Source organism: Leptosomus discolor, chromosome 11, assembly GCF_034619465.1.
Source record: "Leptosomus discolor isolate bLepDis1 chromosome 11, bLepDis1.hap2, whole genome shotgun sequence".
NCBI classification, from domain to species: domain Eukaryota; kingdom Metazoa; phylum Chordata; class Aves; order Leptosomiformes; family Leptosomidae; genus Leptosomus; species Leptosomus discolor.
The window spans coordinates 11,130,257-11,151,950 of NC_141401.1; the positions used below are offsets into that span (position 1 = coordinate 11,130,257).

At 41.1% G+C, this 21,694-nt stretch overlaps 1 protein-coding gene across 1 annotated transcript in view; it reads left to right on the plus strand.

Moving 5' to 3' along the window:
- HDGFL3 (HDGF like 3) overlaps positions 1-21,694 on the plus strand; it is a 36,786-nt gene that overhangs the window by 2,831 nt on the left and 12,261 nt on the right. Inside the window, exon 2 of the mRNA XM_086471723.1 lies at positions 19,889-19,965. Coding sequence (XP_086327849.1) covers positions 19,889-19,965 — 77 coding nt within the window. The remainder of the gene's footprint in view (positions 1-19,888; positions 19,966-21,694) is intronic.

The following is a 21,694-nucleotide window of genomic DNA, read 5'->3' on the forward strand; positions in this document are numbered from 1 at the left end:
ATATTTTTGTGGGCATGGGTAGTGCCATGTGGAAGATCTAACTCGGATCCCAGAAGCAGTCCAGCTGCAGTAGTGCAGATCTGCACCTAGCTCAGTTACTCTTGTCTCTTGAGCTTGAGGGCTCCGCCAGCTCCATGTGGCACAACGCTGCAGGCATACCCAGCGTGGGCAGCAATCTCTAGTCCTAGACCATTAGCTTCCCACCCCCTCTCTTTGGAGGTATGTTGATCTAGCGATCAGCGGGAACAGGACTGACAAGCCAGACTTTCATCACTGCGAGTAAAGGGAGAGCAACTGTGAAGAAAGTGGCCTGATAGTGATGACACGCCCAGAGACCATTGGAAAACTTTGTCTAATAATTGGTGGTTCGTTATAGCAGTCAAACTGTATTTAAAGTTCCTTTGTAGATTGGTCTAGAATTAATTTGAAAAGAACCAAACTTGCCACACTTAGCCAAAATATTAATGGCCAGTAAATTTTTTCTTTACATGCCCTGTTAAAATAGAATTGGTGAATAAAACCAATCTCTTCAAAAGATGCTTTTAGATACTCGGTGTCTGAGAGATGTCACTTAGGTCTTGTTACCTGGAAGGGCTGCTTTGCATTTTGGTATCACATTTTCTTGGGCAAAGCCAAAGTTTCCTTTAGCTTAACTGGAGGACAGTGAATAGGTTTAGGGTTTAGGCCTCAAGAATTGTATTGAAGCTTAATAATAACAGGAGATAAAATACTGGCAGCAGTTTGGTTTAACACGTTTTTTACATTAGCCTGTGGTGTCCATTGTCCTCAGATGCTCATCAAAAATGCAGAATAAATATCAACTGGCCAAGTCATCGGTTGCTGTAATCCAATAAATAAGCAATTGTGTATCCAGGGTGCATCCAAAAGTAAGAGGGAAGATGCTGTTGTGGTTAAAATATAGGAAATAAGGATTCCATTCATTCCACACTTCATGAGTGGTCTTTGCCTTTGAAGCACTAAATCCTTCAATGTCTTAGTTCCTTGTTTGTAAAAGACAGTTAACAACACTTTTCCCTTTAAAAAGATGTTGTAGAGACAAAATCACCAACATTTATGAGTTGCTTGGCTACTGCCGTGATAGGAGCTGTATTAGCACACATAGACAAAAAAACTCTTTCTTCAGATACCCTAGTTTATCTAGGATAGATGTCCTGTTTATTGAGAAATTGCACCTTGAATAGTCACTCAGATGAGATAAAAGGGAAAAACTAGTGGTAGATTCAGAAAGATCAATAATGGTGTTTGTTTTATGAGTGACCCTGAAGAAACAATAAGCACTTAGCTGCTGAAATTAGCTGCTGATTTAAAAATAGGAAGGAAGCTGTTAATGCAACTGTAGAGAGTGGAGGAAAAAGTCTGGAATGACCTCAATAAAACAAGAGCATGCCCAAGTAAATGATGCCATTATTGAACAGCAATCTAGGATCATACAGCTGGGGAGACAAGAACTATACTTGGGTAAACACAAGTAGTTTGTGTAAGGATGGTAAAGTTTATTTGGGACAATACAAAATTGATCCAAGCAGGTAAGACAGTGTATTTTAGTGTAAAAAACATGGATGTTTAGAGCTGTTTAGAACATTTTGTGCTGGGAGGAGAACACAGCGTTTAAATTGACGGTGTTAACTATTACTACTACAAAGGTGTATTTACTGTCTTGTGAAGGTGAATTTCTATTTTCTGGACTCCTTTTGTTTTGACCAGTTCCTTTATTGCTACTCTGAATTAACATCAAATTTGATAGGTGACAGTCCTCATATGTGAGTATCACTATTAAAAAGTATCTGCCAATAGCAATGGCAGAATGGTATTTGGGGCACTTTAATGTATTGGAGTTGCAGATGGGTATGAATTTTCAGTATATTGCTTAGAGTAATACATAGTAATGCTGTCATTTTAATGGGAACTAGTGTCTGTGGTGGGCTGAGCACCATAAATGTAATGATTACATGATAGTTTTTAGCCGAGTGTGGTGTTTTCAGTATTCTTGACTATGTTGCCCATCCAGCAAGGCATGAAAGTAAGGCACCTTAAAGTACGAACTAAAGTAATCCAAGGGAAGTGCTTAAAGGTAAGCTTACACTTAAAGACTTCGGCAGACTAGAGCCTAAAATGATAAGGCTAATAACACTAGAGTATTATTGTGTAATGTAATATTAGAGACTATTAAAAGAAGTTACTAGTACAGAGTGATAGAATTCCAGAAGACTTTCAATATCAGTAAAAAAAAAAAAAAAAATTGATATATTTTGGACACCCCATTTTAATAAAGAAACGTCTCTCTTGCAGTTCAGTGAAGTACGGATGGAGCTAGTGGGTTGATGGTGGTAAACCTCTCAGTGTAGGAGCAAGTCCTATGTTCTGACATAGGTTGGTAAAATACAAGACACTTAACCAGGAACAACTTTGGTCAGTTACAATTACGACAGCTTGCAAGTATCAAACTCTCAAATACGTCATAGAAGAAAGATTCTACATTTTAAGTGTTTGATATTTAAAACAGACCATTTGTTTTCTTATTAGTGTAAGGATAAGGGAAGGTAGGTTTTCCCTGGCAGGGTTTATCTTTTTTGGCAAAGAATGGCAGACAAAAATCAGATTAGATCCAGAAAACTTCAAAGGGTCCATCAGAAATAGACAACAGATATTTCTCTCTGTTTTTCTGCCAAAATCCAGTCTGCAGTCTTTTGAGCTTTTCTCCTTGGCCATTTGGGACCTGTCCAGTCCTTCACCATGTGCTTTTCTCCTTTTTCCCCTTTCGGATGCTCTAGTTTATGACCTCACTTTTGCCATGTTACTAAATGTGAGTCTCCTGTGACTTTTCCTTTACCAACTCAGAGCTTCTTCCATCTCTCTCCCTCTTTTAATTATGTACCTCGCTCATATGTCACTCCTTGGAGATCTGCAAGCAATTTTTCATAGCAGGTCTCTGTTCATTCCTTTCTGAGATGAGACATGATTTGCTGATCCCTGCAAAGGTCTGTCTTAACCTAAGAACTGATGGTGAAGTCGTGGCTTCTTCAGACAGCACTCCCAGGACCTCTGCTGTGGTGCATCTGAAAAGAGCACATTTAAGGCAGTGAGTCCTATGAATTGGTTTTTACTTTCTAAACCTTCTGCACTAGGTTGACGCATGTTACTTAGATAGCATTTAAACTTGCATTTGCAGATATCTGGTCGTATTTAGAGTAGGTCTGAGTGCCTTCTCAGTGACTTTGAGTCTCGCTACATTGAATACTGTTTCCTTCATTTCCTAAAACAAAAATAACAAGGAGAGAAGTGTGAATTCTCCTAGTGTTCGGAAGGTGGGGAACCTCAGCAGCCGATGTTCTTTCTCCGTGCTCCTGCATTCTGGTTTAAGTGTGACTTTAAAGCAGATTTCATCTGAGGGCTGTAGCGTAAAATGGAGTAATTTCTATGCAAATAGTTGAACTATAGCTTACAGTAAAGCCTTTCCAGTTCAGAAAATGAATCATTTTGGGGCCAAGATGTTCTATGTTTGTTGTTAGCACGGCAGGGATATTTGGGAAAACTTTAAAATTCAGTTCTTTAAATCTCTCTGGTTTTGTGTGTTGTTTTTTTTTTTTTTTCTTTAATGAGTTTAAATAACTAGCCCCAAATGTGCAAGTCTGATCTTTTTGTGCAAATGACAATAGATGAATACATTTTCTCCTGCAGCGTCATGATTTCAAGTCCAAATGAAGCTAACCCAGTATGAAGACAGTTGTCTCAGAAGTTTTGAGGCAATAAGCAATTAAAGTTTTTCATACACATACTGTACAGTCTTCTTGTTAGATATTTTTCCTTGTCATTTTGAAGCCACTGAATCATCAGCTAATCTCATGGAAATCATTGGATACATGTTTTGTCTGAAGGAAGGGTGCCCCTTTCAGTGAAATGTGTAGCCTGTCAAGTCAATCTGTATGTTCTTACTGCAGAAAGATATGAGAGATGTTAGTTTCCATTACATTAATTGACAGATCTTCTTTTTGTTATTGTATAAAGAACCTTTTAGGACCCCCAACTGGAATGAATTTTTTGTAAGCATAGGCAGCAAAATGAAGGCTGAGTTTTCAGTCTTAACTCTTAATTTCCTGATTTCCGCATCATAATAATGCATTAACGAGTCTTCCTGCATTTAGGGTAATAAAAATCTTGTAAGCCAGTGATTGCTGACAGTAAATATATACAATTGTCATTTGAGGATAGATGAAAGGATTTCCTGATAATGCTGGAAAAGCGGTGACAATGTAGAGAGCTTGGACATTGTAACTGTTTGAAATGGTATTGTCTAAGCAGTAAAGACCTTTCAACTGTATGCTTGAGAGGCGTAACGGAGAACGAGTCTGCCTGAGGCCCCTCAGTAATACTGTAATTCGAGTGATAAATATAGCAACAAACACTGGAAAGTAGCCTGTGCGGAGCAGGCAGGAAGAGGTGGTGGAGCCAGCTTTTTAAAGGTGTTAGGAATTAGCTGAACATCAGTACTTCGCTGTGTCTTTAGGTACTTTGGTACTTTTCAAGTCTGCCCCTGCTTCATTGATATCTGATCTCTACATACCATGGATATGGGGGGGGGGGGGTGTCTACACATACCTATTCTGTGCAGAGGTGTACACACTCCCATAGAGAAGAGATGATGCTTAGGTGTAGCACATTGCTGTGGTAGCACATCACTTGAGTCTGGACTCCAGCAGAGTCAGTATCAACAGAGAAGGGCCCAGTAGTTTGTCTGAAGCACAACAGGAGCAACTAGAATGAACAGTTATTTGAAAGATTCCAAGAAATATTTGGCAAACAAGTGAGTATCATGAGGTAAAGCTTCTAAAACTGAAAGAAGGAAACGGATCCTTGCTTTGTCCTCTTGGGAAGGTCTCTGCATTACTGGCTTTGCACATCTGAGATTGTTTCATTCATTTGTGTAACAGCCAGTTCTAAACCTGATACAGAATTTGGGAATAAACTGCAGATTCATTTCCAGTTTTCTGTTCTTCTATTCAGGCTATTTGACATGACAGTCTTGATAACATTTACTTTTACCTGAAAGGTATATGAGACCTGGCTTTGGGGTTGTGGGGTTTTTTTGTTTGTTTATATTAATTTTTGTTCTAGAAAAAAAAAAAGGGTAAGAGATTTGACTAAATGCTACAGCGTCTTAAGAAAACAATAGACTTCCCATGTTATGATGTAGTTCCTGTCGCTCTGATCTGAAGTTACCCATCCTTCAGATGGTCTCAGGTCAACCCAAATGTTATCCTTAGCATCATCGCTGCTCCAAAAAGACATATAATGTTCTTGAATTTCAGAAGGATTTAATCTCTGTGTCCTGGCCTTTTGTAAAGGCTTGCTGAAATCTGAAAATGCCTTCAGAGTCAACATAAAGGGAGGAGATGACATTGTACTGTGCTCTGAGTAGCATAAAGCACAGCGTTAGAAAGGACAGGTGTCCATAGACTTTGGTCCCTGCCTTAGAAAAGTACATGTAAATCTCTTTCAGTTTTCTATTAGCGGACTGAAAGGATAATTAGCATACATCTGTAGCCCCGAAAATGCAAACTGGAAACAACTGTTTATTTTACCTTGCAGCAACATATAAAAAACCTAGAGAGAGGCTGTTTGCCAGCTCTGATTTGGCTGCTTGAATAGAAGACATCATGTCATGAAAGAGGAAAAACAGGGCAAGGAATATCATAGACCATCTTTAGATCATCAGTTAACAAAGTATCCTACGTACAGCAGAGTAAGTGGGGCCAGGGAGGAAGAAAAAATTCCAGACTGTAGGGACCTTACAGGTATCACTCTCGTGTCACCGATGTCAACTAGAAACAGTGTGTCAGCCTTTAAAGTCTTTGGGCTTGGAAAGCACCTACCGGTGAAGCCACTTATAACACAGAAAGTAAAACCACACCAAGGCAGTGAGTAGAAGAAACTTTAAGTCCAGGAGAGCTCGAGACACAATTGCACAATAATGCAAACCATTTCTGGGAATCAAGCCCATATCAGGCTGGATTACTAAATGTTCTAAATATAAGTGCATCTTGAAACTTAGTAGTAGTGTAGGGAGTGACCTTACAGAGATACATAACATTAGTCTGGAGATGCAATCCAGGTGGGAAAAGCAGGAAAGTACAGATAGAGGAGCAAACACTATAGTTGCAAAGAACAGTTCTGGAGTCGCTGCCTTTCCCTTGGTATGTTTATGTGTTTTGCATAGAAAGTCATTGGATACAAGCAGCCCTTCTTTGCTAGTTTTTCTTCGGCTCCAGAAATCTTACATTTAATAGTGTTCAAGCCTCCATGAAAGGGATACTGTGAACCCCTTATTTTAATTCCTAGAGGATGGGTATCTTCCTCGGCTGGAATCTCCTCCGCACGAAGAAATCAAGAATCCAGGTCTCTGTTCCTGGCTGTTACCCTAGTCCCTAGCCTATTGTTTGGTAACTAGGAGGCAGTTCCTGCAGCTCCTCCTTCACGTATCCTTTGGGAAAACTTTGGATTTAGGGCACTTACGGTTCACCTTTTCTATGGCACTTATCAGTATCTTCCCGTTGCAGAGGCTGTGGGGCGGGGCGGAAGGGAGGAGGGCACTGATGGAGTGGCATTTAGACTCGCATGTGCCGTGGGTTGGCCATCCTGACAAAGCAGCATAAGATGATGCCAGCAAGGAGGGCCCTGTGCCTCAAAAGGAGGTTTGTGTCCTTCCTCCTCTCAAGTTTTGCCTTTTTCTTTCCTAATGCTTGTGCAGAGACCACCCAAGCACAATGGCTGAGGGGGGCTCCAGAGCCAGCAGACATGGAGGGGTGTGATTTGCATCCTATAGCAGAAGTGAGGCCATCCATGCATGGCATGCCTTCATTCCTTGGGATATAATTTATTATTCATCACTGCATGTAAATCAATCCCTCCAGCCCCATTGATTGTTTTTTGGTGTGTGCATTGACATCAATATCTGTGTATTTTTCTTTAGCTTCCTTCAACTTGTTACCAGCCTGTATGGTGATGTCCTGCACAGGGCCGAAAAAATTTTCCTGGGTGCGGTTGCACCACGCGAGGGTTGTGTGCCAGCTCTCTGGCAGGATGTGTGTTTGCATATGGGGATTTCTGCATACTGCCTTGACCTTTGCAGTACATTGCTTGTTCAAATGTAACTTGTGGTCCACTATCAGCTTCCTGTAGTATTGCTGCTTCCAGCTTTCTCCCTCTTACATTGCCAATCCTTTTTCCCAGATGTGTTAGCTTTTTGCTTTTGCAAACTCAGTTTTGATTTACTTGCAGCTTATATTTCTCACAGACCCAGGACTCAGTGAGTCAGTTGTCATATTGGTTTTACCATCACTGGGTGTAGTGAAGTGACTGCATGTTTATACATATATACATATGAAACATAAGAGACCATCTTTGTCTTAATATTTGCAAAGGTTCCCAGCTTGCTGTCCCAGATACCTCTTCTGGAACATGGAAGAAGGTCTTAAGTGAGGCAGATCCTGGCAAGGAATACACCTAAGTGAGGCATCTCATGCCACACACTGTGCCCTACTGTAGTGGCATGTCTTGTCATCTTTTTCTGAAACTAACTAGTTGCTAGTTGGTTTTCAGCCCAGATGTCACTGTTTCCACCGGAGCCAGTGTAAATTTGTGTTTCTGTAAAGATTTCTTCAGACACTATTAACTGGAATCCAATTAGGTAGCGTTCATTCAGAATTAATCACATGTGGAAGCATTTGCAGACCTGAGGTTCCTGTGTCCTTAGCAGTGTACTATTACCACTGTGTTTCATTATCCTTGGGCATTTCACGTGTTCTAGGAGTAGCCCTGCGTGGGTCCACTGCAGGGCTAGAGGCTTGCTGTCCTGGTTGTTACAGAATAGCATAAGGAAGAGGATACCTCTCCTATTAGTTTGCTCTCTAAAGACCATGTCCCAAAGGCAGCGAATGAGTTTGACTGCATAAATATTCCTTGATTTCAATAAAACTGCTTACATGTGTGCTGCTGTACAAACGTAAAGTAGGACCACAGCCTAAGGGAGAAGGCAGACACTCATCTTAAGAAGGAAAAAAATAAATGACATTCCTTACTGCAGTGCCTCTCCAAATACCAGGGCTTTTGAAAGATATTAATGGTGCAGCAAACTCAACAGATAATTCTTTTCATATGGTGTCTGGATCAGGTGACTCACATATGTTCACATTTTCAGGTACCCTTTTTGCTGCTTTTTATCAGGAGTTCTATTTCAAAATCTTCCTCTTGCGCAAACTTTATTTTTCTTTGTCACAGTATTTCTGTCACAGCTTTTAGAAGAAGGTAGCATAAAATTACTAAGCCTTATGGTTAGAATTTTAATGTCTGCAAAGATATGTCACCAGTAATAAGCTTGTTCTCTTATGTTAATATTTGTTTTCTTTGCATTTATTTTGAGAGACTCTGCTTTGGAGCTTTTTATTGTTGTTAAGGGAGTAGGTCAGTTTTCTGAGCAGGTTTTTTGAATTGGTACTTCTGGTAAAATGACAAGAATTCCTTGTTAAAAGATGAAAACAGGTTAGAGAAGACACATTTGTCAGACAGGGCTCTTCAGCATTAAAATGCTGTGAATGTTTTCTCCTTATCTTTTGGAAGATGTTTTATGCCATCTCCTGCCTTACAAATGAATGGATTCACCTGCGTATATAATTGCCATGTTATTGTGCTGGGTGGCATCTGATCATACAAAGACAATGGCTTTGTTTATGCTGCCAAACTGTACGCCCAGCTGTGCTTGCAGGATCAAGCCTCTAGTTGTTAAGTTTGTAGAAGCCCATAATAATAAAGATTTTAGTGGCAATATGTTAAGAAGAAACACTAGCTTCTTTAGCAGATGTGGGAGCAAGGGGAACAATTTTTTAATGAGAAGCTTATACTTTTTCTGAAACATTTGCTACTAGATGAAGGTGTTAGTTTACTTGTTTGTCAAATGTCAGCAATACAGTTGACCTGGTGTAATAACAGGGGTGTCAGCGTTGTCTCCAAAGCAGATTTACTGAAAAGGATGCCATCATGAGTGCTACAGGTGAGACTGAATTTGGGATCTTGACAATTAAAAGCAGCGTGAGCTAAAACTCTTTGGTTGTGGAGTATAGTTTGGACACATCATGTGTTATCACCGGTGTGTTAAAAAGTAAAGGCAAGTGACACTTAGAATTTAAATTTTGAATACTGGCTGAAAGGCTTTTGGTTGGATTTTGTTGAGTTGTATGAGGTGTCTATCAACACTGTATCTGGATCCCGGGATAAATTTGTGTGTGCAGTGGTCCCTAATGTCCTTGCACAATTTCAGCCAGAATATGCTGTTTCTTTACAGCTGCTTTTTAAAACAAAATGGTAACATGCTTTTAAAACATGTTTTTTTACTGAGCTGCCAAGGGAGAGTGCTAAGCTCCCATGCTTAGTATGGATGCCATTCCCAATTCAGAGGTAAAGAGTGTTTTAAAAATTTAATATTAATGTATGAGGGAAAACAGCTATTACAGTTTCACACATGTAATTTGTCCCTTGACAGCCTGTATCCTTTTAAAATCATCATTCCTTTAAAATTAATCTTTTGATTACCCCTCCAAGTCTGGTATAGAAATGAGAGAGAATGATGGCCAGAAGCCCTTGGTCTTGTTTGGAGAAGGAAAGTTGAGGCTTTTGGAAGAAAGCAGATTCTGGAGTAAACCTTGTGACTTCTGTAACATAACTGCAGCCGAGTCACTAGGTTTTGTAGATAACTCCTGGTCATGGAAACACCATATTCTGAGAGGTTATTTGAAAGTGACACAAAATACTTACACATACCTGATGCACGTATTCAAGTTAACTTCTTGGATAGCAAGAAAGGATGTTATAAAGTAACTCTTAATCCTGCTAGTATGTAAACATGTAAGCAACTTCAAGGCCATGCCTAATCCATGTAAATTAAGAGAATACTCACATGTTCAAATTCATATATAGTGTTTGCAATGTAAAATATATTTTTTAAAATAATGGGCATGCCACTCTAGCAAGTCTTGTTGCTACCATATTGGTATATTCATCGTGTTTCTGACACAATGCCACTTACATCTCTAAAAATAGTTCTTTTTGTCTTTCATGTTTTTATTATTTCATTTGAGTATTTTTTTCTAACGTGGTTGAGTAATTAGGATTTAAGTTCATAGGTCTGCACGTACATAATGGAGTGCTTTGTATATTTTTATATAAAGAATTTCTTTCCTGTAAGCTGCTGCTTGAGTTTTTTTATTATTATTATTGAAAAAAAAAAAAAGTTAATTTTGATGGTGGTTAATCTTTTAGGGACTATCTAAGTAAATTTCAGCAGCATTACATTTTTTGGTCAAAACTAAATGAACACTCTCATTCTGAGGTTTTAGAAGCAGAAAAACAGGCAGGTGGGAAGGAGTATGACTTGGCTTGGAAAAACTAGTTCCCAAGCCTCTTGAGGCAGACAGATTAAAATTCCTAAGAGTTTAAAGTAGACAGAGGGACTTTGCAAGGAAGGTATTTGACACCGTAATGACAGCTCCTGGAAATCTGAGCAGAGATTGAAAGCAAACCCAGTAAAAATACCAAAGTTGGGTCCAAGTGCTGCACAGAGACCACTGTGACTCCACAAATCTCTTTTTGTTCCATGGTTTTAGCGACCCCGTCAACACAGGCAAAAGTTCCATCTTAGCAAAATAGTCTGCCGCTTTAATTGGTTGTTTTGTACCATACATGGTGGCTAAGGCTGTGGGAGTAATGGAAACAATTATTTACAGACGGTTTGGGTTTATAGTGACCCTAGGCTTTCTACAGACATTGAGCTTTTCTGCAGGTACGAGTTTGTAGTTCATCAGCAGAGTAAAAGGGAGAACCTGCCTTTGAAAAATTATTGCAAATAACTCCATTTCATAGGCTTTGCAGTTAGATTTCATTGCTTCTCCCCCCAGATTGTGTACATCTTGTTGTTGTACATGCTGTTTGCATCACAACAAAATAATTAGCCTGTGTGCCAGTGACACTTGGTGATTATACTTGCCATATAGCCCCAGAATCCAGACTGAGGCCTCTCCCCTGCTGAAGAACCCCATGAGGTTCACACGAGCACCCTAAGTGCCGTGATTTGGTGCTCTGAGTGTGCCAGTACCTCTGCAGTCCTCAGCACCAGGATGTAATGTCTGTTCAGGGACCTCCACCATACTCGGTGCCTGCAGAGATACCTGTTGGTGTGGCTTCTGTGCTGTGTACGCAGCTCAGCTGGCGCAGAATGCCTGTGCCTGCAAAAGGGTGGATAGGTAATAGGTAAATTAGTGTATGATACTGTGAAACAGAAGTTTGTGTTTTGAATTAGTTGCTTAAATCCTGCAAATTTATATTCTGGTGTGAACACATACACTTAGGTATTTAAGACCATGAGTCTTTACGGTCTGTGGGTCCACAGAGAGCAACGTAATGAAGACAGATACATGCTTAGCAGCATCTCCGTTCTCTCTGGAGGACTGGTCAGGACACTGATGTAGTCTCATCTCTACTGCTGCACCCAAGCCTCAGAGGGTTGCAGGACACTAAAAATGTTCTGTGCTTTCAAGGGACAAAGATTTTCTGTTCTTTTCCATGTAACTAAGCATTTTTTCTATGCAAGCACTTGCTCAGTGACAAGGACTGCTTCAGTCCCCTGATGTTATACTCTTTAGCTGCAACTGACGGTAACAAAGCAGGTCACAGAGGAGACAAGCAGGAAGGTTTTCTGTACCCAAAGGCCCAGATGATAGTTGCAACCTCCGGAGTGTCAAGCTTGAATCCTCCTTAGCAGGAGCCTGCGGGCTGCAGCAAGTGAAGAGATTGTTCCGCTCTTTGTCTCTACTGTGTTTGTGTCCACCCTGACGCAAACTGGAGGCTCGTATTCTGGGGCCTGCAGTCTCCATCGATCACGTTTCCTTACTCAAAACAATTTTAACCGCAAGCTGTAGTGTCAACAGGGTTTTGTGTACTTTGTGGGAAGCTGGACCAAATACTGCACAGGGACACTTGGTATTCTTCAGCCTGGAAATATTGTGCCAATCCATTTTTTTTTAACTGACTTTTGGGAGAAATAAATTGCATTGGAAAAGAAACAGTAAATTAAGCCAGCCAAGTCTAGGAGACTGCAATCTTCCAGAAATTTGCTTACCTTTTGGCTTTAAGTGTGCCAATATGAGTATAAGGACTAGAAACACTTAACTTTAATAAAAGCTTGAATGGTAGAACATGGAGTATGTGGAACAGATGAGCCTCGAGTATAAAATTTGGTTGTGTGTATTTGACCAAATGTCAACACTCTGGGCAGGCTGCATCTGATTGAAAAGGTTTTGATCAAGTTGACTGGCCAAAAAATCCTCTCTCATGAATATAACATTTTTCTTTGAAAACAAACAACATCAATGACATAGTAAAATTCTAGATAAATACTGGAAGGCCAAAAAATATTCTTCAATCTACTGAGTTCTTATACCATTCATCCACTCTTGCTAGCAGATGTGATACAGAAGGTGGCAGGGTTTATCTGAGCACTTTGGGGAGGAAGATGGTATGACTTCATGTCCCTTTGGCTTATGAGAAGAGAGTGGCAGGAGACAAATACAGTGTTCGTGAATGTGCAGTCCCTAAAATTTCTCGTTTGTTGATTTCTTGACTGGTTAATTAGTTTTTATTTGCTGTGTGTCTTCCAAACATATTTCTATATGTGAGTTTCTTGCACACTTTTATATTGCAAGACAAAAATATTTGTAGTAAGATGATAAAGTAGGATAACCAGATATTGTCATCAGAAGCTGCTTTCATTTGGTGTTAGTGGGCTCGCTATGGTTTGCTTGGGTGGATGTACATTTGCAAACAGTATTTTGATACCTGAGGAATAATTCAGACAAGATTCAAGCTTCACTGTGCTTAAAGGGAAGAAAAGTAAACATAAAATGCCTCAGAGCTGGCAATTTTGTTGAAAATGAACAACCTCTCCCCACCCATCCACAAATAAAAAGTAATTTTGTGAGCCGTGAAACTTAAGAAGTTTATTTTTCTCTGGCTTGCCTTTATGTTGATTCCCTGTTGTCTGATGTTTTGGTTAAGCCTGCATTGCAAGCTGTCTCTCAGCATATGGACTACTTGTCTGTCTGTCCATCTTCTGATGGAGAGCCTATTTATCACAAAACATGAGGAAACTTAATATCTCTTTGGCCTTTCTCCTTTTGTCTGGTTTGGCAAAATTGTCTGATGTGTCCCTGAGTTATTGCAGGTAAGATTTGGACTGAAAACAGTGTGATCACATCCTTTCCTTTCCTTAGGGAACAGACTGGGGAAAAAAAAAATCCTAGTGGCAGCACCATTGCTTCACTCACAGTGGCAGGGAAACACTTCATTTGGAGAAAATAGAGCGTTTTTGCAGCAGTCTAACTTTGGGGTGTGCTCACTGGGAGGATTACAGTTTGGTAGCCTTAAATCCTCCTCTGACAGAGCTGGAAGTACTTGTTATTAGTAACACCTAGCATTTTAACAGTGGACAGACGTCAAGTGCTTTACAAGGAGAACAGTACCACAGTCCCCATTTGTAAAAGCAAGACTGAAGGAGATGCAGTGATGAGGCCAAGGTCATCCCAGAGTCCGGTGGCAGAGATAGGACTAGTCTTTGTATACCCAAGTCTCCTCTGACAGTCTTCTGTCCACCAGCCACGAAAGCGCAGAGAGGACTCAAATCACATGAACAGATCAGTTATCTACAAAGTCATGCATATAGATACCAGTCACGCAGAACTAAGCTTTGGCCCCATTTTCATACTGAAGATTAAAGCAGCTCTGCAGAAAGTGTATTTCAACTTTCTGTCTTAAAAATATGCTGCTAATTAAGGATGTAAAGGGGCTGAACTCAGCTGCAAGACTGCTGATTTTTTTCTAGTGAGACATTGCCTGCCAGCATTGTTTGGTCTCCAACTAACCCTTCATTGTCTTCTATCTCGTTGAGGTCCTGAGCATGCACAGAAAAGGAGGATTGATGTCTTTATATTGTCATTTCTGGCTGGCTGCAGGATACCCTTCAGCCATTTTCAGCAGTGCTCAAAAGTATGCTCTGCTGTTTTTAATCTTGGTTTGCTTTTTGTTTTTGCTGGTGGCACTCTTCCATGCCCAGGGACTTTTTTAATTTTTACTTTTGTAGCTGTGCAATTCCACCTTATTAAGTTGGATTCTGTTTCTAGTCTCACCCTTCACAGGGTTATCTTTTTTAATGGGTGAAAAAGTGCATATGCCAGCATTCCACACTAGGAGTTCTAGTATGTGATGTACATCAGGGAAGGAGTTGTGCTGTGCTTCAAATATCATATAGTTCTGATAAATGAAAGAAAAATTCAGCAGTCTCCAATCAGCTTTAGTTCGATTGCTCTTCAATTTCAGTACTAGAGAATTTGAGTCACAGTTTTTAGCTTGAAGGAGGTTGGATTTTTTTTTCTTTTTTTTTATAACATTTTAGGATCCTCTGGGGAAGAAAAAATTAATATTTTACATTTTACAGAACAGTATTTTAAATAATGGTTTAGAAAAGATTCTGCCATACTGCTGACTCCCAGTAGCATTAGCTATTAAAAAGCATATTAAATCCATCTGAATAAAACCGTTGTAGAAAAGCAAAATATCCTATTTTAATAATGGATTTTGAAGAGTATTGCTTTTATCCATCTAGAGTTTTGCTAATAAGCTAACTGCAAAAGATCAAGCTGCTTGCATGTGTTGGGCAATAATAAGCAACTTGAACCACTTTCCAGCATAAATACTATAGGCCTTTGCTCGACTGCTGTGCAGTGACTCCAGGGATTTCAGTGGGAGATACTGATCTCTGCAATGCTTCTGTGTGCTTTTGCCAATCAAAGGCATTTACAGTATGTCAAAACAATCAGTGATTACTGCTCTGCAGTTTTAATTCCCTCTTTTTGCAAAATAAAAGGACTTGTTCCCGTGGTTTCAGTGCCCACATAAGCATTTCTGCATGCTGAAGTACAGCTTTCTTGTCTGTGCATGTGGACCTGATAGGTAGGTTTGCATAATACCTTTTTTTTTTTCAGTGTAAAATTCTATTGGAGTATAATGGAACAGGGTCTGGTCCAAAAGCCACCCTGACAGCCTCGAACTCCTGCTTCTGAGCAGCAGCTTATCCACAGCACAGGGGGTTTGTGATAGCCATATAGCGTGACACCTGCTGTCCCTCCGAGTGGAAGAAGATACATCTGGGATGCCCTTCCGCCTTGATGGGCACAACTGCCCCTTTCTTGACTGCTGCAGTAACGCAAACCTCCACAGAAAGCTGCTTTACACAGACAAGCAGAGACAACGCTTGCCGTTCTCTCTGTCTCGGAGAGACATGTTTCCCATTTTGCAGGGAGTGTGGAGCTCTGCAGAGCAGAACACCCAGGAGGGGGTGCAGCTTCCTCTGGTTCTGCACCAGCCCTCCCAGGGTGCTCCTCCGCCTGTCTGGAATATGCCACGTTATCCCACAGGCAGGCACGGGGATGATTTGTGCTTCTGGGAGCCACTGTTGTTCTCAGGGGGCAGCTCTCCTCGTAGAGCTGCGGCTCTGCAGCTCCACTCCAACCCAGCCAGTGCCTTTCTCCTCAGAGTCCCTAACCTCGCATGGCAACGGGGAAGAAAGTGTTGCAGCACGGGTGCTGCCAAAGCCAGCCTGTGAGAACCGGCTGGAAGTACTACCTGAGAAGTCAGCAATTACTCAGCACCAACTGAGAGCAAAATATTTGGGCTGCATATACGTCCTAGCCTGTAAACTACAATGTAAGGAGACAGATTTCTTGCTTGCACATCGGTAGTCCCTAGCAACAAACACCACTTGATAAAGCCCTGCTCTGGTTTGAAAGGTCCAGGCTGAATTTTCTGTGTTCCTGACCCTAGAAGCCTGGCATTTGTTTACCGAAAAAAACCCGCACAGTTACGTCTTTAAAGCTCTGCTGCTTGGTTGGCAAACAAATGCTGGGAAGTGCAGCTCTGCTGAGGTCGTGCAAAAAGAAAGCAATTGTTATTCATTAAGCAGATGACAGCAACGGGAGCAAAGGGGATAAAACTCGAAATCTGAAACCACCTGCTTTAATTTTAGCCATAATTGAAGCGGCTGCGCATGATGTTGCTGATGCACATATCAGATTTGCACGCCATGCACCGCTCTCACTCATTTCTGTGGCAGCAAGCTCCAGCCCACTGTCTGCTCTCGTTCAGGAGGGGATGGATCTCCTGTTTGATTGCAGGTTATAACGGGCACTTTAGAATCTGTTTGTTTCCTTCCAGGAGCAAAATGCAATCGCAGTCTGGCTCTCTGATAGACAGATGCTTTAGTCATTAGTGAGGTTTCTGTGACTACAACACTGTGTCCTAGTATGGGTGCACTTATCTCTTTTGTTCCTGGTTCCAAGCAGCGATGCTTTTCTCGGTCTTGTGCTCACACGCTCGCTCTCTTTCTCTCCTTCCCTCTCTCTCTTTCTTTTATCTTGCTGATACGGGGAAAAATATCAGATCTAAATCTGCAGCATATTTAACCATAACATCTTGTAGGATGGGAATAAATTGTGACTGAGTGCAGCAGCAGGGGGCTGCAGTATGGTTGCTTGTACTGCTTGCTTTCTGTTAGTACAAAACAGCAGCAATCGCCAAGGAGTGCTGGGGTTGCTCTGCAGCTAAATAAGCACTTAGGGGCTCAGCATTCACAGAGGGCTAAGGGCGTTTTGCTGGGAATGGCTAGACTGTGCAAAGCCCTCCTCTGACAGTCTCTAATGCAGGGGATTAGCATGAAACAGGTAAAAAGGGAAGAGATCTTTCCTAATGGCAGAGGGGGTCTCATCCTTCACTAAATTCCCTGGAGTTTTTGCCACGGAATTAAATGGCCGTAAGATAGCACTGTCACTTCATATTCAGCCTCCTTACAGTACTAGCAACATAAGCCTGAGAGCTGGGGAGCTCACAGCGAAATTGGTGAAGGTAGGAAAGGTCTTGATCTCAGCTACACAGTGAAATGTTAGAGCTGGAGCATTAACAGTCTATCCTTGAGCTGTTTAGTGCAGATTTATGCTGCATGTGTTTGTATGTGTGTGGCAACTTTCAAAAGCTATGGAAAGCTTTTTTATGGTTTTCTGTGACAATACATAGTCAGAGGGGATACTCGGATGAATAAAGAAATATGCCACAAAATGGGGAGCAGGTGAGCTGTGTGACAGATGTGTGCTGATGTCCTTTGTCGATTTAGTGCTGCTCCTTAGCTGACAGTATAAAGTGCTGGGAATACATACATGAGGCTTAACTCTACTTGGGATGTTGTTAGGAGAAGATCCTCGCTGCTTTGGAGCATAGCACGTTGTGTGATGTAAGATCCTCATTCCCTTCTGATCAGCGTTCCCCACTAAATGTGTCTTCATTCCTCCGCTTTACTGATCATTTACAGCTGTTTGCTTTATTTCATGAGAAATTCTTAAAGGGTTGAGACAGTGACTGGACTGCGCTGCTCTGTAATGCAGCCCAGAGCCGGCGCCACGTTTCAAGCGGCCAAACGAGATTCGCACTCAAGTCCCAGCAGAGATTGTTTGTCTCAGTCACAGGAGTCCACATTTTTCTGGGGTCTAGTATCTCTCTGGACATCTTCCTTGTCGTAATAAAGAGGAAGATGGCTACGGCATCCAGACGGTTGAGGTGTATTACCCCCGTGCTTGGTGAACTGCCAGCACAGCCTTTTTTGGTCTGACGTGTAGATACTGCCATCTTTAAGGAGGCATAAAATGTGCTGCAGAGTGGGACATACTGTCTCCCTGACTTGCTATCAGTCTGTAAGGTGAGTTGAGGTGTTTCTCCCCTGCAGTCTTTTTCTCACTATTGTAGTCTAATACCTGTATTTAAATTGTGAATTGGTGAGTAAATAACCACATTATGGGAGCTTACTTAAAACCAAATTGTTAATATCAGAAAACAACAAGTTCTAAAAATGTATCTTTGGCAGTCTTTGTGTATTCCTGATGAAGAGGACAACAAATAGTCTGTTGTGTCATTTCATTTCCTGAGCTAAAAGTGAATGCACGCTTCCATCTTTCACCAGTGTGTATCTCTCTTCTGTATGCATTTAAATAATAGATTCTCCTTTTACTCATCAATTCATTAGCTTTGTTAGGTAAAAGAAGTTGAGTAATTGCTGTGCCCACAAGGCGTGTGACACCTCTGACCATCATGGTTTGGCTCCTGCAGACCACAACGGGCAGTGAGTGCACGGTGACACACGGCCCAGCGTGCCAGAACCCCACCATCCACACCCTGAGTCGTGTCACAGAAAAAAGACAGGGAAAGGTTTGGAAGTGCTCTTACATCCCCTGATTTTGGCATAGCTTCAGAAAATGCTCCGCTTAGACCTAAAAGGGGCATCCATTTCTTTTGCAGAAAGGAGTCCTGTGATGTTACAGGTCCACATGTGGCTCTGGTTTCTCTGTCCCCAACGGCTGTCCTTGCAGAAAGACCAAAAGGACTTGAATTCTTATAAAAGCTCATACTCCTTTGAGAGCTACGTAGCGACCAGATGCTTTACAGTGAAAGAGAATATCCTTTGAAAACAATCTGGTGTTTATTAATCAACAAGAATTCAATGTTTGGGGTCCTTCGGCAGGAAAAGAGAAGGAAAGCACATGTGGGCCTGGCCTCCTGAGTGAAAACATGCAGGTTCCATCCCCGTGCTCTGCTGAGGAGCAGATTTCATACAGCATTGGTATGTCAGCACTTTGCTCTCAGTTCCAGTGACATTTGACAGGATTCAATATGCTTGTGTTGTGATTGAGTTGCCTAAGACCCAGGCAGCAAGCCGTTCACCTGCTCTCTGGTGTTGCCCTATAGATATCTAGATTCATTAGGCTCCCTCTTAGCTGGAGAGTTCTCTGGACACTTAATTTTAGATGCCCACGTATGCTCAGAAGTGCCATTTATGGAAAGGCAGGCACTTAGATCTTATTTAAAGCTGTGCTGTGTTTCTGGTGTACGTGGGTAGGCACCTGGACTCTTTATTTCTGTTGCAGAGGACTGAAAAATTAGATAGGGACAAGACTAAGTCATGGACCTAACCTCCTGCCTCGTGACCAGTGCTCTCACTCAGAAGTTGGAAGATGGGGTCTAGGCACTGCTCAGCCTGAGGGGTTTATCCCGATCCTGGCTATATCTCAGGAGAGCACCCTTGTTATCCTTCCCTTTGCTGCTCTGCAGCTTTATCTTGAGAAACTTGAGTCCAGGGATAAAATGTGAAAGAAGAGATGGAGTATAGAGGGGAATGGTGACTAAAACCAGTTATTAGGATGCTGCAGGGGAAGCACAGTCCCAGGCCCTCCTCCCTGGCATGCGTTGCGCATTTTACACAGCACACCACCATCACCACCAGGAAGCACCGATGGGAGATGGGCCGGTTTTCCAGCTGCAGAGTCTCAGAGATACCATCTGTTCCCCATTTGTTGCAGAAGTTATTTAGGTGGCTGTGTGAGACCCACTGGGCTTCGGTGCCTTTGATGAGGCAGCATCTGAAGTTAACACTTAAATTAAGCAGACTTGATTTGATTGCCTTTGTGTATTATAATGCCCATGAAATCATTAAAACTTTTTGTCTTCTCCTTGGTCTTCTGTCATCTCCCCATAGTATTTTTGTCATGTGCTATCTTTGTATGACCTGTCTGCCTGAAAAATCACCAGCTGTTTTCCCTTCCCCACCCCAGCACACAGTGGGGCCTCCCCGGCCTGCAGGATACCTGCACTAGCACTTCCATGGCTCGGTAGGGATTCTTGGATGAGGGACACCACATTTGGGAATAATCCTTTTTCCATTTCTGTCTCACAGATTGACGAACTCCCTGAAGGAGCCGTTAAGCCTCCAGCAAATAAATACCCCATCTTCTTTTTCGGGACTCATGAAACGTAAGTGAATGAACGTGATCTATTCCTTTGAAAATGTCTTCTTCCACTGCAGCTAACATAATCTCCACTGATTTTACTGGAACAAATCCTGACTGAAGCCATTGGGAGCGTAGAGATCAGTCCTATGAGCCCAACTTACTTGTATTAACACATGGAAGTGAAACCTGAAAGTAGGTGGGAATGCGGCTGCGTGGGTGGTATACCACAGTCTAAGCATAAATAATAGCCACTGCCCATGTTTTCTGTAAAGTAAAGTGTTGGCATAAATTTATTGAAGGGTCATCTGAACTCAGATGCAGGGGTAAACATTTTTTACTTGGATGTACATGATAGGAGAGAGCAGGCTGCTGTATTCAGACATGTTTGGGGTCATGTCCTGTGTAAGAACTCGCTTGGTAGTTTGCAGAATGAAAGGAAGCAGATCCCAGGGTCTCACGCAGTCCTCACATAGCTTTAAAATATATGCATTCCTGTGAGATTTGTGCTGGGGATATTGGAGGATGGAGCTCTCAGAAGTGATAGAAGAACTGAGCTGGCTGAGCTCATCGGGAAAGAAATGAATCAGAAAGGGTAAGTTAGGTCTCATAGTAATTGCTACAAAGTACAGTGTTTCAAAATTATAATGTACATGTCTCTATTTTAAACTATGTCTGAGGTAAAAAAAAATCACAGTTTCCATTTTGCATGAAATGTTTACATTTTAAAACTTTTCCTTCCCCACTTGCAGGGAACATGGTTTCTAGAATTCCTTAAAAATGAAATTCTGATGACATCTTAAATTCAGTTGTAGAGGTTTGAAGCTTTATTAAAATTTATTGTTTATTTTTTAATTTTAACATTATTCCAGAACATAAGCCCTATAGCTCATACGCCACATTTTATTTTCAAAATGTTTAAAGGCAGTTTCTGCTAATAAAGATTAAAATAGCCTCTCCTTAGTCAAAATATTTCTTCCTATTGCTGTAATGAAACAACCTGGTGTTTTGATATATTGTGATCTACTACTACTGTCACAAAATAATCAAAAAAGAATAAAGTTCAAATAAACTTATGATGCTTTAAAATCAGAAACCAAAACATAATTTATTTTTTTTTAATGGACCACTTTTATTCTGAAATGAATGAATCCCAAACTGCTAATCTCTTTTGGTTTGGATTTTGTTAGCCCATGATCTGACTGTAACATCACAAACAGGAAAGCAGTTCGTAGTTACTACCTTAATAATTTGGAAAGCACAACTCTTAAAAATGAACTGTAGATTGCAGCTCCTTAGTTTTATAGCAGAGCAGTAGAAACGGTTATACCCTCCCAGTGGCAATGAATGTATTTCAAACAAAGATGTAGACAATTTTTCAGTGTTTACTGGACACAAAATGCTGCAGAAACATTTCCATACATTACTGTTGAGCTAAATTAAGGTAGCTCATGGTAAGTTTCATACAGTTTTCCTTTGTTATTTGTGTTAGAACTGATTGTATATATCTTTGGCAACAAGGAGACATCTAGTATTAGCAAAAGCATGGACAAAATAATTTATTCAGATCCCTTGCTTTATTGTAGCCTTTAATGTTAACGAGACATCTGTTAGTTTGGAAATCACTGCTTGGCTTTCAGGTAGAAATGCATTCTTGGCTTTGTAATTATATAATTGAGATGTTTCTCAATGGCACAACTTGAGTGTGGATACCATTCTGTCTCCTGTATAGTTGAAAGCAAGCTCTTTCCCCA